The 18,700-nt window shown below is 43.5% G+C and overlaps 1 protein-coding gene and 1 long non-coding RNA gene across 2 annotated transcripts in view; both read right to left on the reverse strand.

Annotated features, from left to right (window-relative positions):
• Nucleotides 1-15,121, reverse strand: part of LOC311129754 (FHF complex subunit HOOK-interacting protein 1B-like) — a 32,503-nt gene extending 17,382 nt beyond the window's left edge. Inside the window, exons 1-3 of the mRNA XM_084162180.1 lie at nt 14,898-15,121; nt 6,683-7,084; nt 6,090-6,320 (exon numbers count right to left, since the gene is read on the reverse strand). Of these exons, the coding sequence (XP_084018306.1) occupies nt 6,090-6,320; nt 6,683-7,084; nt 14,898-15,026 (762 nt within the window). The 5' untranslated portion in view covers nt 15,027-15,121. The remainder of the gene's footprint in view (nt 1-6,089; nt 6,321-6,682; nt 7,085-14,897) is intronic.
• A 419-nt stretch (nt 15,122-15,540) lies between these two features.
• Nucleotides 15,541-18,700, reverse strand: part of LOC311128940 — a 36,190-nt gene continuing 33,030 nt past the window's right edge. The window contains exon 3 of the long non-coding RNA XR_014613239.1: nt 15,541-15,796. This is a non-coding gene — a long non-coding RNA (uncharacterized lncRNA). The remainder of the gene's footprint in view (nt 15,797-18,700) is intronic.

Consider the following 18,700-nt stretch of genomic DNA (forward strand, 5'->3'; position numbering starts at 1 on the left):
ACAGCCAACCCTAGCCATTCGCTACACAGCTAGCCCTAGCCAGTCATTACACAGCTAACCCTAGCCAGTCATTACACCGCTAACCCTAGCCAGTCATTACACCGCTAACCCTAGCCAGTCATTACACCGCTAACCCTAGCCAGTCATTACACCGCTAACCCTAGCCAGTCGCTACATGGTAAGCCGAACAGACAAACACCAGTAAGGTAGACAAGTGAATACACGTCAGTAATCTAAATCTAGTCTTCTTTAAAGGGTAGGTAGCATAAATGTAACCACATGTAACATATGGATTTGCATTAGTATACGCATAAAAAGTCCCAATGCAAAGTTACCTCACTTTTCTATTTTTCGAGTTTTTAAATTAAAAAAAATAAAAATAAAAATTCAGAACAATGCCGAAGTCATGTCGTAAAATGTTTTCCCAGGGAGTGATGTAATATGCGGGACCTATAAATGTAAACTCCAACAGAACTTCAAATTAAACCAAATCGCTTGCACTCATGAGTAGTGTTGCACGGTAAACCCAAACTTCTGTACTTTTTCCGATACTTAGAACATGGAAAACGTTTCGGTACTAGAATTTGTTACTTTCAGTACTTCTGTCAAATGTGTCTCACATCGTCTCCTGATCGGCTCTGCTGATACAGAGTCAATGTCCCCTCACAGCGCGAGAGCGCCGTGCCTGCCCCACCCACTCATTACTAGCTCTAGCCTGCCATGAGGAACCACTGTCCTCCCTGGGAGTCTGGCCTGCATCACCGCTCATGCTGCACACAAGTCAACACAACTGAATAATGCAACACGGCATGTAGAAAATGTTGAAACGGTTCATTACTGTTCCCAAAACTATGTCCAGCACAGGCTAGAACACTACAATGCAAGAAGAAAAAATGTTTGAGTCCAGCTTTGTAGGCCAACTTTCCTTGCTAGCTTACAGCTGAAGCCAACATCACTTCACTACCCTAGTACCTTGTTTGAGGTAACAAAATATTGCTGATTAAAGGTTATTGTCACTAAAATCGTTCAATCACTTAGTCTCCCCAGCCTCACGTCTCTCCCAGTCAAGATCATTTATATATATATATATATATATATATATATATATATATATATATATATATATATATATATATATATATATATATATATATATATATATATATATATATATATATATATATATATATATATATATATATATATATAAATAAGCCATTTAGCAGACGCTTTTATCCAAAGCGACTTAGTCATGTGTGCATAACTTTTTACGTAGGGGTGGTCCCGGGGATCGAACCCACTACCCTGGCGTTACAAGCACCATGCTCTACCAATTGAGCTACAGAGGATACACACACACAAAAATATATATATTCCCCTTTATTACTTTCCAACCCCGCCACCCTTTCCCTACTTGGAGTAAACTAGTGAACAACAATGCTTAGGCCTCTACTTCCGGCTTCTACCAAGATCATCTTTGCTCTAGCCTCAAATTGACTGTGTGTAAATGACATCATGGGTCTTAAAAGAGACCGCGCATACTTTTATAAAAGAGATTGCTTCTTCTATGCAAATGTTGTTGATAAGTACAATAAAATGTCCCAAATGGAAGGGAAACATATTGTTATTCAATCTGTAGCCTAATGAAAACATTAGCCAAAACAAGTTCAATAAATCAATGCATGTACACACTCCTATTGAATAGGCTTAGGCCAGTTTTATCAATACAGATTTACCATTCAAATAAATTATTACCATTATGTAGTTAGACTGGTAAGAAAACTAAGTCAAATTGATTGTATGACGTTATAATTTATTCATTAAATGAATCCATTCAAAAATCTAACATTTAAAATGAAATAATATTGAACTCAAAAAGATCTGTCTGGATCAAGTTCCATTCTGTGACTGGCAAATACGCCTTATTTTCTTGCCGTGGTATCGTTTTGGTATCAAGTATCGTGATGGTATCGAGTATCGTGACACTAAACCTGGTATCGGTACGAAGACTAAATTCTGGTATCGTGACAACACTACTACTGGTTTCAAAAATATATATAATCTGCCAATTTATAAGCAAAAACTATGAATTTATTTACAGTTGAAGTCGGAAGATTACATACATTTAGGTTGGAGTCATTAAAACTCATTTTTCAACCACTCCACAAATGTCTTGTTAACAAACGACAGTTTTAGCAAGTCGATTAGGAGTCATTTTTCCAACAATTGTTTACAGACAGATTATTTCACTATATCACAATTCCAGTGGGTCAGAGGTTTACATACACTAAGTTGACTGTGCCTTTAAACAGCTTGGAAAATTCCAGAAAATTATGTCATGGCTTTAGAAGCTTCTGATAGGCTAATTGACATCATTTGAGTCAATTGGAGGTGTACCAGTGGATGCATTTCAAGGCCTACCTTCAAACTCAGTGCCTCTTTGCTTGACATCATGGGAAAAAAATAAAAAAATCAACCAAGACCTCAGAAAAATAATTGTAGACCTCCACAGGTCTGGTTCATCCTTGGGAGCAATTTCCAAACGCCTGAAGGTACCACGTTCATTGTACAAACAATAGTACGCAAGTATAAACACCATGGGACCACGCAGTCGTCATACCGCTCAGGAAGGAGACGCGTTCTGTCTCCTAGAGATGAACGTACTTTGGTGCGAAAATTGCAAATCAATCCCAGAATAACAGCAAAGGACCTTGTGAAGATGCTGGAGGAAACAGGTAAAAAAGTATCTATATCCACAGTAAAACAAGTCCTACATCGACATAACCTGAAAAGGCCACTCAGCAAGGAAGAAGCCACTGCTCCAAAACTGCCATAAAAAAGCCAGACTACAGTTTGCAACTGCACATGGGGACAAAGATCATACTTTTTGGAGAAATGTCCTCTGGTCTGATGAAAGAAAAATAGAACTGTTTGGCCTTAATGACCATCGTTATGTTTGGAGGAAAAAGGGGCAGGCTTGCAAGCCGAAGAACACCATCCCAACCGTGAAGCACGAGGGTGGCAGCATCATGCTGTGGGGGTGCTTTGCTGCAGGAGGGACTGGTGCACTTCACAAAATAGATGGCATCATGAAGAAGGAAAATGATGTGGATATATTGAAGCAACATATGAAGACATCAGTCAGGAAGTTAAAGCTTGGTCGCAAATGGGTCTTCCAAATGGACAATGACCCCAAGCATACTTCCAAAGTTGTGGAAAAATGGCTTAAGGACAACAAAGTCAAGGTATTGGAGTGGCCATCACAAAGCCCTGACCTCAATCCTATAGAAAATGTGTGGGCAGAACTGAAAAAGCGTGTGTGAGCAAGGAGGCCTACAAACCTGACTCAGTTACACCAGCTCTGTCAGGAGGAATGGGCCAAAATTCACCCAATTTATTGTCTGAAGCTTGTGGAAGGCTACCCGAAACGTTTGACCCAAGTTAAACAATTTAAAGGGAATGTTACCAAATACTAATTGAGTGTATGTAAACTTCTGACCCACTGAGAATGTGATGAAAGAAATAAAAGTTGAATTAAATCATTCTCTCTACTATTATTCTGACATTTCACATTCTTAAAATAAAGTGGTGATCCTAACTGACCTAAGACAGGGAATTTTTACTAGGATTAAATGTCAGGAATTGTGAAAAACTGAGTTTAAATGTATTTGGCTAAGGTGTATGTAAACTTCCGACTTCAACTGTATTGTTACAAATCAACTTGCAAGTTTGCTAGCCAACTAGCTTGCTAACATTTTACATTTACATTTTAGACATTTAGCAGACGCTCTTATCCAGAGCGACTTACAGTTAGTGAGTGCATACATTTTTTATACTGGCCCCCCGTGGGAAACGAACCCACAACCCTGGCGTTACAAGCGCCATGCTCTACCAACTGCTAACGTTATCCCTACTAGCCTGCTAACGTTACGTTAGCACTACATGAGTCAGCCAGTTGCTATCAACACCTAGCTTTACACCTACAATAAAGTAAACCAATGTTTTGGTAATGCATAATGCCATCTAACCAGTTATCAAATAATTTTTGCTATATGCAATTATCTTAGCAAGCAAGCTAGCCAGCCAGCTAGCATTATCTATTTAGCCAACTAGCCATTAGCTAGCCAGCCTAGCCAACCACCACGGTTACGGTCGGCAAGCGTGAGCCCAAATACTGGAGACCAGCTAGAACACAACTAGCATAACTACAGATTGATGGCTGGGGCCCATCCAATGCAGGCTGAGTTAGCTACTAAAGCCAGATGAGGTGGGTGCTTAAAACGGCCGATGGAGAATCAGGGAAATCCCAAATAGATAGATTCCAGATGTGCGTCAACTAGTGCTAAGCCAAGGTGGAAAAAGGTTATAAAACTCCCATAGCCTACTTCAAACATGCCGAAAAGTTAACAAAAAGGAGAACAGACAAGGTTCTACACAATTAGAGCAAGCAGGTATGATTTTCTCTTTAGTTTTGAGCCCATTTGAAGGCACCAGAGCCTGCCGTGCTAACTGATTCCTATTCGATAACAGCCACAAAGTATGTGAAGAGCATGCTGCATGGCAGCATAGTGCCCCATCGGTTTCTTGTGGTGGATTGCAGCTCATCACCACTAACACTTGGTCTGGAAAGTAATTACGTGCTAGCATGGCTAGTGACTAACGTTAGCCAGCTTGAGCTAGCTACCGAGCTAGCCTACAAACTCTGTAGCACAGAGTAGAGAAATAGTGCATTGTGGGTAGTTTAGAAGATATCCGGAAATGCGTTAATAAATATGTAATAACCCAACAACAACTTAGTTTGTACTTCTAGGTAACCAGATTGTGAATACAACTAGTAGGTATGACCACTGTGTTACATTAGTGAGTAAAAACTCTAATCCCAACAAAGAGAGATAAAACATACATATGTAGGATCTTAATTGTATCACTTTTGTTGCTGAGAATTTCTGTACAGCAGGAAATGCAAACGTGTAGTGTATTCAAGGTTTAAAATGGCTTCTAAAGTTGGTCATTCCCACTTTTAAAAATGTCAGACTTGACTTGCCCTAACGAAAAATGTATCAACCCTTACAAAAAATTTCAATTAATTATAGATGGGTTGGCTGACAATGTCACGAAAATGATATGCACATCGATGTGGCCGGAAAGTGTGTGTTGTTACGATTCTGAACGGTCAGATATCTAGCAACAATGACAAGAAGCTGCCTTGTGGGGAATCGTAGGTTAATCGTTTTTCAGCTCGTTGTATCTTGTTATTGATACCATCTGTTCGCTAGCTAACCAACAACTGTAAGGATGTATTGCACAGACAAGTGCTCATTGTGCAAATGTATTTGTTTTCAATAAACATTTGGAGACAAAATATATTTTTACATGTTGCCAACCGTTTAAGCCAACCCTGTCGGTTTTGCACCATAGTTGCACACTCGTTGGTTTTGTTATTAAAACAACCAATTCACAAAACTCATATTTCCACTTGCTGCAGGATTATTTTCCTGCTGTTGCAAACTGGCTCAAATTATAAATTAAGATCCTATATCTGTAACATCAGCTGCTCCAGCCATTTATTTATTTATTTTTTACATTTTACCTTTATTTAACTAGGCAAGTCAGTTAAGAACAAATTCTTATTTACAATGACGGCCTACACCAGCTGTGTGTTCCATTTTCGACTCAGTCTGCATCTTTGCAATGAAACGCCAGAATTTTCTCCATCTCCTTAGCTATCATACTCTAATTCCACTAATTTCAAAACTCGGTCCTGCAGAAAGTGGAGAGCAACACTTATGCAGTTCTACTACGTGATATCTTTTTTTTAAAAGCTGTGTTAGAAAGGATTACCTACACATACTGACCAGCTCATATTAGACAGAAGCGTGCTACATGGCAGGCCAATTGGAACTAATCTCTCTGCATGTCCAGCCAACTCATTATCTCAGCCAATCATTGCTAGCAGGAAGGTTGCTTTCTTTTTCTGTGGCTAAACAAACTAGGCTCGTAATTTAACAATTGTATTCGTATTTACAGATGGCATACAAGTTTGTCATTAAGGCACAGAAAAGTTAAATACATTAAATTAAATCCCTCACCGGGCAGAAGTAGGAGTTCTCTGCGATGTAGCATGCCACGTTCTGGTTGCTGGCGGAGGTTGCCATGACGAGGAGGAGGGCGTCGCGGGCCTGCTGTCCGATGGCCCCGTCACGGTGGATGAAGGGGACCAGCAGGGAGAAGATGAGAAGGTTGGTTGGACCCTGTTGGGCCGGCACTGTCCTGAACAACAGCTCCAACACCGCAGGAGCACGCGCCATCGACACACAGATCTGGTGATGTTGAGATCACAATATCTTTTTCATTTCATCAAACGTAAAAAAAAAACCATAGAAAACGACGTGACACAATGAACAGGACTAACAGTTACAGTACCAACATTATATGGATTACAAAAGCCTTAGCAGCTCAACAGTCCATGTTACTTTTCAGATGAAATCAAACCAGTAACATCTAATGCCATCCATGCCTCCAACCATCTAATGCCATCTATGCCTCCATTGAGCACAACGTTTATTTTCCTTTGCACTGTGTGTATTCCATCAGGGACCACGTTGGAAACAAATGTTATCCCCTGGGTTGTACTCAGAGCATCTTTTCCCCAATAAAAATCAAATCAATCTGTTCCACCCACCTGGTTGAGCAGCAGCACCAGGCTGTTCTCCAGAGAGGGAGGACAGCCCAGCTGAGGCTCAGCACAGGCCCCCAGCAGGCCCAGCAGAGGCTGCAGCACCGCCTTGTGTTGGAGCAGTGGCTGCTGAGACTGGCCTATCAGCATCTCAAACAGCTTGAGTAGCGCCCCCTGGCTGTCGGGGTCCAGGCCGCGCCTCAGGTGCCACTGCACCACACGCTCCAGGACGTTCTCAGACACCACCAGGTCCAGGATGGGGCCAACGGGGGGAACGTTACCGGGCCCCTCACACTCCCCCGGTCGCTCCTCGGCCAGAAGGCACAGCATCTGGTCGGTGTGGTTCCGCACCGCGGTGAGGTCATCACTAGAGCTTGACGAATCCCGCTGCTCCAGTACCCAGGACACCTGTAGGAGGGAGAGAGATTGGGGGGGGGGGGGGGAGTGTGGGGACTTAAACAAATGTTTTTCCCTGATCCTCAGTGTCCTGGGTGTTGGCTGGATGTCACATGCGTCACTAATTAGTAACTGCTTTGGCCATCAAATGGACAAAGTGTTGTTGTGTGTGAAACCCCAAGTGTGTGAGAATGAGTTAACATGAGCGTCTGTTGTTGACTCAGTGATGAATGTGCTGCTTAGCAGGAAGCTTGTATAGACAGATTGATAGAGATCTGCTTGTGTCTGGAGTTAGTTTGGTGACATTAATATCAAGCAAAACTACTGAAGTCGAGAACAACATTCTTAGTATTGAAAACAAAAATAATGATATTGAAAGCAAAACATAAACCCAAAAGAATTGAGCAAAGAAAGTGCAAACAAACAAATTAAAATAGATAGTATCAGTGAAAATGTTTCTATAACTCAATTGTGATCAAACACCTCTTTGGCTGTATATTTTTTGGCACTTGCAAGTTTTGGCACATGTATTACAGCATCATGCATCCCACTGCTGGTTTGCCTCAAGCTAAGCAGGGTCGGTCCCTGGATGGGAGACCAGATGTACCTGGAAGTGGTGTTGGAGGGCCAGTAGCTGACACTCTTCCTTCTGGTCTTAAAGGCACCCCAAGAAAACATTCCCAAATTACAAACACTTAAATTAAAAATTGTTATAATATTGTAATGTTGTTCTATAAAATTGGGTTTGAGGTTCTCCAAATCAAATCTAACTTCAGAAACAATCCCACACAACTCCCTGTGGTCAGCGTCACACGGTGAATAAAAAATAAATAAATAATAAATAAAGTCTCAAAAGTGGGATAAGTGTGAAAATTAGGTGGGCGAATTGGGTGTCTACTGGTCAATCTGCAGGGCACATCTCATCCCTGAGAACTTCTACTGTCTGTGAGAACTTGCTGTCCCTACCATTAATGTGGCTTCTAAAGCATTTCAAAATAGCCAAGCAGCACCAGCAGAGACCGTGATGATTATCACTGGCATGGAAGTGCTACCTCTATGCTAACGTTAGCTAGCTATAGAGCTACCGCATTTAGCTCACGTCTTCCATCTAAATTACGCTGATAAAACTAACCCGATGTAAACATGTCTGTCAGCGGTTGGTAGCCAACTGCTGATGCTGTCATAGATAGCACTATGGGAAAGAGTAGTTTAAGGTGTTTGTGGGGGCTGCGCGTTGAGGTAATTTGGTCGTTTTGTGGCTCTGGGGGAGTTTTCTATACAGCCTGCCGAGTGCGGGCTAAACTGAAATTAGACGCTTCGGTCATGGATCCGATCGTGGTTCGGGTAGCATTTAGGAGAAGCCCCGGACCCATGCTTTCTTTGGGAGGGGTGGATTGTGGATTTTGGTCCATGGGAAAGTGTATTTATTTTGGGATCAATGTGGTCATAGTTGCTTCTTGTTGAAGTGGCAGCAGATATATGTTAGCTTGCTATGGCCTCTTCCTCCATTTCTGAATTAATTTGTGGCCATTTCTTTCTAGCTGGCAAAATAGGTGAGCTAGATTTTGTTTGTGTCCTGCCATATATCGATAACATAGCTACATTTGTCACTGGTACGGGCTAGTAAATATCCTAAACCTAGACAGTTAGACAGTTTAGCCGCAAGCTAAAACCGGCGAGAGAGGGAGGAGAGAATTAACTTTCAGTTTCACCTGCTGCTGGCTTGCTCGCTAATGTTCACTCAAATACGTTTTTCCCACATGTAACTGATGAAATTAGATTGGTTTCTATAAAATATTGTAATTGTGTTAATATGTTGTGAATATTGTAGAAAAATCCTCACAGCCGTTTTCCATATTAAAAAGTGAAGTGCCACCATGTACAGTAGACTACTGCCAGGCAATATGTTCCTCCACCATGTAATAATAATAATAATAATAATAATAATAATAATAAGCCATTTAGCAGACGCTTTTATCCAAAGCGACTTACAGTCATGCGTGCATAATTTTTTTTGTGTATGGGTGGTCCCGGGGATCGAACCCACTACCTTGGCGTTATAAGCGCCGTGCTCTACCAGCTGAGCTACAGAGGACCACATGTACAGTAGACTACAAGGCAATTGCTGTGTTCGAATACCCATACTAATATACTGTATACCAGTGGCGGCTCCTGAAAAAATTCTCAGGGGGGGCAATTTTTCTGATGATTTAGGTGACCTACACACATTTAAAAAAAGATATGTCCAGCAACAACATGAAGACAGGGGCAGCATATAAATCAATACCAGAAGCATTTATTGACTGATCTCAAAAGTGTTGGCTTACCAGGGTTGGTGGAGCCCTCAGTTTCATCTTTGCCTCGCAAAGCTAACTCAAACACTCCGCAAAACTTGTCCACCAGTATCTGTCTTTTTATCTCACGTTGTACATCTCTTAAAGCCTGTCTATCACCCCCAGCATAAACTGCCTTCTTCCTATCAAGTAGTGATTTTAGATGTTTTGATACCCAAGGCTTGTTGTTAGGGAAGATTTTACAGGTCTTAGTAGGCACAACTGACTCAACACAGAAGTTTACATAGTCTGAAATAACCTCTGTGAGTTCATCCAGATCAGAGCTGCTGTCCTCAAATACCTCCCACATTGTACAGTCAAAACACCCCAAGTGATACTGTTGTCATTCCAGATCTGGACAGTTTTAACTGTGGGTTTCTCCCTCTCCAGGAGGCGACAGTAAATTGGCCTGAGGTAGACCACATTGTGGTCTGATGTCCCCAGAGGAGGTCTGGTGGTGGCAGAGAACGCCTTTGGTATTGTCCCATAGCACAAATCAAGAGTCCTATTTTTCCTAGTGTGACATTTCACATACTGATGGTATGTGCGCAAGACTTTGTGCAAGGTACAGTTGTTAAAATCCCCTAAAATAAATTTGGGTGCGTCGGGGGAGATGGATTCCAGTTTCTGTGACAGATTATAAATAATCTCTGATGCCTTTGTTATATTAGCTTTTGGTTGAATGTACACAACGGTAACAAACAATTGGGGGAACTCACGGGGCAGATAGTAAGGTCGCAGTGACACAGAAAGCAGTTCAATGTCGGGGGTACAGAGTCGCTCTCTTACCAGGATCGATTTACACCACTGGTCCCTGACAGACGCCCCCGCCGTGAAGTTTCCCTGTGACTGTCAGATCGCGGTCCGCTCTGACCAGGGTGAAGCCGGCCGGCTCCACTTCTCTGTCCGGGACTCTGTCATCCAGCCAAGTCTCAGTAAATGCCAGCAAACAGGCCTCCCGATATTCGTGTTGGAAGCGCAGATTCGCTGACAACTCATCCGCTTTCCCCCTCAGTGACTGGGCATTAATCAGCAAGGTGGTGGGTAAGGGAAGTTTGTTCTTAATTTTTTTTTAAGTCGTTGTCTGATTCCCCCGCATTTTCCACGTTTGCATTTGGGTTTGTAATCCACTCGCAGACAATCAGGTATTAGATGGGCCATTGGGATATCCATCGCGTTCGTATTTGAGTTGCATTGTAGTAAAAACTCCCTGCTGTATTGGATTCCGCTGCCAGCAGCGTTTTCATTATTTAGTCCGTTCGTAGCGGGTATGTACACGATCAACAAGATCAGTCCAACACCGTGACCCCACCACTGGAAATCCATGGTTGGCAGAATGTTTGTAAACTAAGTGTACAAATTAAAAACATAAAATAACGCCACTAAGTGTACAAATTAAAAACATAAGATTAAAAACATAAGATAACGCCACACCAAACGTCACACACACTGCAGGTCGCAACAGAGACGCTGCTACCCGCTCTTTTCTTAGTTACGTTCATGGTTACGTTACGTATGACGAAAGCACGTAAGTGCAAGCCCTCAGAAACCCATAGAGATTGTATTGAAAGCTCTGAAATTTGAAAAAAATAGATTTTACATGGGAGTCTATGACAGACTTCTGGGCGATTTTCAACCTGACTGAAATCGCCCCAAAAGGGGGGGGAGCCATTTGAAGCACGACTTTAGCCTGATTGGACATTTAGTGGCAGTGTGGCACTGTGGCAGATCAGACGTCTAGATTACAACACTGATAACTACTGTTGCCGTGATATAATTGATTAGAAAAAAATTCCCTTTTCCCGTTTGGCAGTGCGTCGCCCATATCGCCCTATTGAACAGACCGCCCCTGCTGTATACTACATACTTAATGAGTATATACTATTAGTTCATTTTAGTATACTGTAAATGAAAAGGTATCCTTTCAGTTGAGCGTACTAGCGCTTCGCCTGTCTAACAGAAGTTGATGCTGTTGCCATGCAACCTCTTGCTAGCTTGTTAGCATAACAAATGACCAGCTAGACATTTTACGATTTCATGTGTGTTCGTAGATTCAAATCTAGAGCTGCCACACTGGACGCTCTGGTTGAGGATTAGTAATCCTTCTACCCAGCAGTGGGATGCAGGATGCTATGCTGCTGGAATCAATGTGCCAAAACTTGCAACTGCAAAAAAAAAATTGAAACAATGGACAATGTTAAAAAATAAATTTGGTTTACGTTTTGCTTCCAATAATAGTTTTTTTGCTTGCAATGCTATGAATTTAGTTCTCTATTTCAGAAGTTTTGCTTGATATTAAATGGCACAAAAGTAATTCCATACTTTTTCAGTTTTGTGTTGCGTGCAGCAGGTAGCCTAGTGGTTAGTGTTGGGCCAGTAACCGAAAGGTTGCTATTTCGAATCCCTGAGCCGACAAGGTGAAATATCTGCCAATGTGCCCTTGAGCAAGGCACTTAACACCAATTGCTCCAGGGTCGCCATCAATAATGGCTGATCCCTGGCCGTGAACTCACTCTCTAAGGGTGTCTGAGGGAGAGTTGGGATATGCAAAAAACATATTTCGATCTCACACTCGTACAGGTTACCCACTTGTACATGCAGTGAAACAGGACAGATAAGTTTGACCTTTGTGTGCTCTGCCCCTCCAGAGGCCTGCAGTCAGTAGTTGCATCCCAAGTGGCACCCTACTCCCTATATAGTGCACTATTTTTGACCATAGGGCTCTGATCAAAAGTAGTGCACTATATAGGGAATAGGGTGCCATTTGGGACACAGTCAGTGTGTTGTGTGGTAATGGTCTTGGCTGCTGGGAGTCCAGAGGCCTGGCAGTAGAACAGTGGAAAACCACCCTGCTAACCGAACGCTGCTGCACAGAGGGTGGGCGCGTTCCAGGGCGTCTTATTTGGCAATCGCATTTCACATCTCAGAGGATTGGCGGCAGGTAGCTTAGTGGTTAAGAGCGTAGTGCCAGTAACCGAAAGGTCGCTGGTTCTAATCCCCGAGCCGACTAGGTGAAAAATCTGTCGATGTGCCCTTGAGCAAGGCACTTAACCCTAATTGCTCCTGTAAGTCGCTCTGGATAAGAGCGTCTGCTAAATGACTAAAATGTAAATGTAAATGTATATTAATGTGGTTCCTGAGACGTTCCTTGATCTGATCATCTGTGCAAAAAAAAAAATATATATATATATATACTAACTGGACACCAGACTTATGGGGTAAACAACTCATTTTATCTGGTCTTTTATCCTCTGGAAATACAATGTACATCCTGCTGTATGTGTTTTTACCCTCACTGCAGTGATGAGGTCAGTCGAGACCTTGAGAGGCAGGCAGGGTGCAGCATTATTAATTCCTGTACAGGCTGTCTGGCAGGCAGGGTGTAGCATTATGATGGAAGAGCTTTCTGTTGGCACATTTCAAGTGTGTATCTATCAATATACACTATACATAAAAGTATGTGGACACCCCTTCAAATTAGTGGCTATTTCAGCCACACCCGTTGCTGACAGGTGTATCAAATCGAGCACACCGCCATGCAATCTCCATAGACAAACATTGGCAGTAGAATGGCCTTACTAAAGAGCTCAGTGACTTAACATGACACCGTCATAGGATGCCACCTTTCCAACAAGTCAGTTTGTCAAATTTCTGCCCTGCTAGAGCTGCCCCGGTCAACTGTACGTGCTGTTATTGTGAAGTGGAAACGTCTAGGAGCAACAACGTCTCAGCAGGGAAGTGGTAGGTCACACAAGCTCACAGAACGGGACCGCCGAGTGCTGACGCGTGTAAAAATCGTCTGTCCTTGGATGCAACACTCACTACCGAGTTCCAAACTGTCTCTTGAAGCAACGTCAGCACAATAACTGTTCGTCGGGAGCTTCATGAAATGGATTTCCATGGCCGAAGAACCGCACACAACACTAAAATCGCAATGCCAAGCATTGGCTGGATTGGTGTAAATCTCGCCGCCATTGGACTCTGGAGCAGTGAAAACGTGTTCTCTGGAGTGATGAATCACGCTTCACAATCTGGCAGTCCGACAGACGAATCTTGGTTTGGCGGATGCCAGGAAAACACTACCTGACCGAATGCATAGTGCCAACTGTAAAGTTTGGTGGAAGAGGAATAATGGTCTGATGCTGTTTTTCATGGTTTGTAATATAAAATGGGAAGAGATTTGCGATGTACCGATTCCATGGCACATGGTTTATGAACAGGTACAAAAAAACAACACTTGATTCAACACTGAGTTTTTCAATTTAAAATTATTTTATAAAATTCTTGCCACCAACAGAACGATATATATATATATATATATATATATATATATATATATATATGGCATACAACAATCTCAGCTCTGTAGATTTTGCTTTGAAGAGACAATAATTACATAATTTATTCTGGTATTGCCCCTATGTAGCTTGTTTCTGGCCACAGGTTCAGGACTGGTTAAAAAATATAAAAATATATAAATAAAAAAAACCACAAGATTCACTTAAAATTAACCTTATAAATAACAGTGTTGGGCAATTTGGAAAGCCATAGTCAGTCAATAAATAATATAATAATACTTGTAGGAAAGGTTTCCATCTTTAGCTCACAATCTGTGGATACTATAAGATTAGAAAGGTTCAAAATGTATGTAAATTGAAAAATATATGGCACATGGAAACCAAACGAGGGTGGTCTGTGGTGATATGTGGGATGGGCTGAGAGTGGCTGAGGGGTGGGATTAAAGAGCTTCTGTTTGGTAATGTATTATTGTTATGTGACTGCTTTATATAAAAGTACCATGTCTGTAAAACGTATATGTAAAATGTATGTATATGTAGCAGAAAAGCTGTAAAAAAATAAATAAAAAAACTAAGATATTTGTCCTTCGAAGAGGGTGGTGGGTAAATGAGATGTTCGACGAGCAGGTGTCCACATACTTTTGGCCATGTAGTGCATGTCATTTAGCAGAAGGTTCTATCCAAAGCGACTTACAGGTCATACATTTTACATACGGGTGGTCCTGGGACACAAACCCACTATCCTGGCATTGCAAGCACCATGCCCTACCAACCGAGCTGAAAACAGACTTATGGGTTTCCAAGTCTGGCAAAGTAACCATACAAAAGATGTGGACTGCAGCCAGTTTTCCCCAGTTTGATTTGAAAGTATCTTGTTTAAAAAAAAGGTTAAGAAAGCAGAAGGTGAACTAGACTAGCGCTGTTATACACCACAGAAATGTATCCGTCTGTGGTGGTACTGTCGTATGAATGTGTCTAGGCTATGGGTAAGCATATAAAGAGAGATGTAGATATCCAGCTGTAGGCTGAGTGTGTGTGTGTAAGGATCAGAGGTTATTCCCCTAGAGCAGGGGTATTCAAATCCTACCCTGGGAGGTCCAGACTAAATGCTGGTTTTCGGTTCTACCTGATAATGAATTGTACCCACCTGGTATCCCAGGTCTAAAAATCAGTCCCTAAGTGCTCGAGTCTCACCTGTCTCCAGTGGTTCTCAAACACCATGAGGCAGGTCTCTGGGTCGGCTGTACAGGGGCTGGACGGGGCCACGTTCCTACTGGACCTGCTCCCCGGACCTCGAGGGGTCAGCCGGCTCAACCAGCTCATCCTGACCAAAGGGGTCAACGGTCAGAGGTCAGGGTATGAGAGAAGGAAGAGGTTGAGATGGGGGTCAGGAGGAAGATGAGGAGGAGGGGGTCAGGAGGAGGATGAGAGGAGGAGGATGAGGAGGGGGTCAGGAGGAGGAGGGGGTCAGGGTCAGGAGGAGGAGGAGGGGGGGGTCAGGAGGAGGAGGAGGGGGTCAGGAGGAGGGGGGGTCAGGAGGAGGAGGGGGGGGGTCAGGAGGAGGAGGGGGGGGGTCAGGAGGAGGAGGGGGGGGTCAGGAGGAGGAGGGGGGGTCAGGAGGAGGAGGAGGGGGTCAGGAGGAGGAGGAGGGGGTCAGGAAGAGGAGGAGGAGGAGGGGGGGGTCAGGAGGAGGAGGGGGGGTCAGGAGGAGGAGGAGGAGGGGGGGGTCAGGAGGAGGAGGAGGAGGGGGGGGTCAGGAGGAGGAGGAGGAGGGGGGGGTCAGGAGGAGGAGGAGGAGGGGGGGGGTCAGGAGGAGGAGGAGGAGGGGGGGGTCAGGAGGAGGAGGTCAGGAGGAGGAGGAGGGCCAAGAGAGAGTCCAGGTAGAGGGGGAAGAGGAAAAAGAGTGGGTTCTGCTGTGGTTGTTGGTTGCAGGAGTGAGGCTGTCCTTCAGTGTCACCGTGGTAATGGGTCAGCGGTGGTCAGTTAGGGGGTTGGGTCTCTGTGCAGGGGGACGCGTGTCGGCTCTCCCTGAAGACCCTGTCATCCAGTCTGCAGCCAACACCACTCCATGCCTAGGCTGAGGACCCGCAGCACTGCAGGGACACAAACACAGAGGTTACGATTATTACAGAGGTTACATTCTGACCAGACCACTCGCGTGCGGTTGAAATATCAAAACGAACTCTGAACCAACTATAGCGAGCCAGCCAGCCAGCCAGACAGAGCGAGGACAGAGCGAGCGAGCCAGACAGAGACAGACAGAGCGAGCAAGCCAGACAGAGTGAGCCAGAGAGCCAGACAGAGCGAGCCAGACAGAGCGAGACAGAGCCAGACAGAGAGCCAGACAGAGCGAGACAGAGAGCCAGACAGAGCGAGACAGAGAGCCAGACAGAGAGCCAGACAGAGCGAGACAGAGAGCCAGACAGAGAGCCAGACAGAGCGAGACAGAGAGCCAGACAGAGCGAGACAGAGAGCCAGACAGACAAAGACAGAGACAGAGCCAGAGAGAGACTGAAACATTAGGTTTAGCGTAGAGTGTAATCTCAGCTACTCCTCCAGCAACCAGGGTAATAGGATAGTGGCTTCTAGAGTAGACTAATGCACCAGCATTTCGCTACACCCGCAAAAACATCTGCTAAAAACGTGTATGTGACAAATAACATTTGATTTGATATCCAGAAGAGAAGCTGCAGACCAGAGTCGGAGTTCAAAGAGTCTCACACACACACGTTAAGATGAAAGTACTGCTATGTATGTAGTCCCGTGTAGCTCAGTTGGTAGAGCATGGCGTTTGCAACGCCAGGGTTGTGGGTTCGATTCCCACAGGGGGGCCAGTATGAAAATGTATGCACTCACTAAAAATGGTAAGTCGCTCAGGATAAGAGCATCTGCTAAATGACTAAAATGTAAAGTTTCATCCTCAGAAGGGAACCGTGTTGAGGCAGTCACAACCCCAAAACTAATAACAACAAACATGTCTGTGATACCTTAAATGAGGCCCTTAGAACTAGGCTTTCTATGGCTACCAGGCCGTCCATCTCTGGCTACCAGGCCGTCCATCTATGGCTACCAGGCCGTCCATCTCTACTCCACATCGTGAAGTATAGGCCTAGTCCTGCTTCCGGTCAGAGTAGTGTTGTTCTGCAGCTGGCAGATAAGATGGGGTGTTAATGATACGATATGGATTGTGATTCTCACGATTCTATATGTATTGTGATTCTATAATGCAATATTTGGGAGTCAAATCTCGACATATCATCCAAAAATAATATTGTAATATGCAACTATCGATTTCTTCCCCCATTACTAGCGTTAGATGAATATTAATACAGCCAGCCTCTTAGCCTGATAACCAGTCTCCTTCTAATGAGGAAAGAAGGTTATGTTCTGTTTGTTCCCCCCCACTGAGTCTGTTAGTGTAGTGTTCACAACCGGTCAAAAGTTTTAGAACACCTACTCATTCAAGGGTTTTACTATTTTCTACATTGTAGAATAATAATGAAGACATCCAAACTATGAAATAACACATATGGAATCATGTAGTAACCAAAAAAAGTGTTAAACAAATCAAAACATTTAATATTTGAGATTCTTCAAAATAGCCACCCTTTACCTTGATGACAGCTTTGCACACTCTTGGCATTCTCTCAACCAGCATCACCTGGAATGCTTTTTTCCAACAGTCTTGAAGGAGTTCCCACATATGCAGAGCACTTGTTGGCTGCTTTTCCGTCACTCTGCGGTCCAACTCATCCTAAACCATCTAAATTTGGTTGAGGTCGGGGGATTGTGGAGGCCAGGTCATCTGATGCAGCACTTCATCACTCTCCTTGGTAAAATAGCACTTACACAGCCTGGAGGTGTGTTGGGTCATTGTCCTGTTGAAAAACAAATGATAGTCCCACTAAGGCCAAACCAGATGGGATGGCGTATCGCTGCAGAATGCGGTGGTAGCCATGCTGGTTAAATGTGCCTTGAATTCTAAATAAAATCACACACAGTGTCACCAGCAAAGCACCCCCACACCATAACCCCTCCTCCATGCTTTACGGTGGGAAATACACATGCAGAGATCATCCGTTCACCCACACCACGTCTCACAAAGACACGGCGGTTGGAACCAAAAACCTCCAATTTGGACTCCAGACCAAAGGACACATTTCCACCGGTCTAATGTCCATTGCTCATGTTTCTTGGCCCAAGCAAGTCTCTTCTTCTTATTGGTGTCATTTAGTAGTGGTTTCTTTGCAGCAATTCGACCATGAAGGCCTGATTCACACAGTCTCCTCTGAACAGTTGATGTTGAGATGTGACTGTTACTTGAACTCTGTGAAGCATTTATTTGGGCTGCAATTTCTGAGGCTGGTAACTAATGAACTTATCCTCTGCAGCAGAGGTAACTCTGGGTCTTCCATTCCTGTGGCGGTTCTCATGAGAGCCAGTTTCATTATAGCGCTTGATGGTTTCTGCACTTGAAGAAACTTTAAAAGTTATTGAAATGTTCCATATTGACTGACCTTCATGTCTTAAAGTAATGATGGACTGTCGTTTCTCTTTGCTTATTTGAGCTGTTCTTGCCATAATATGGACTTGGTCTTTTACCAAATAGGGCTATCTTCTGTATACCCCCCCCTACCTTGTCACAACACAACTGATTGGCTCAAACGCATTAAGAAGGGAAGAAATTAACTTAAGGCGGCACACCTGTTAATTGAAATTCATTTCAGGCGACTACCACATGAAGCTGGTCGAGAGAATGCCAAGTGTGCGCAAAGCTGTCATCAAGGCAAAGGGTGGCTATTTGAAGAAACTCAAATCTAAAATATATTTTGATTTGTTTAACACTTTTTTGGGTACTACATGATTCCATATGTGTTATTTCATAGTTTTGATGTCTTCACTATTATTCTACAATGTAGAAAATAGTAAAAAATAAAGAAAAACCATGGAATGAGTAGGTGTTCTAAAACTTTTGACCGGTAGTGTACACTCAGGCC

The sequence above is a fragment of the Coregonus lavaretus genome, assembly GCF_964263955.1.
Source record: "Coregonus lavaretus genome assembly, chromosome: 5".
Lineage (NCBI taxonomy): Eukaryota > Metazoa > Chordata > Actinopteri > Salmoniformes > Salmonidae > Coregonus > Coregonus lavaretus.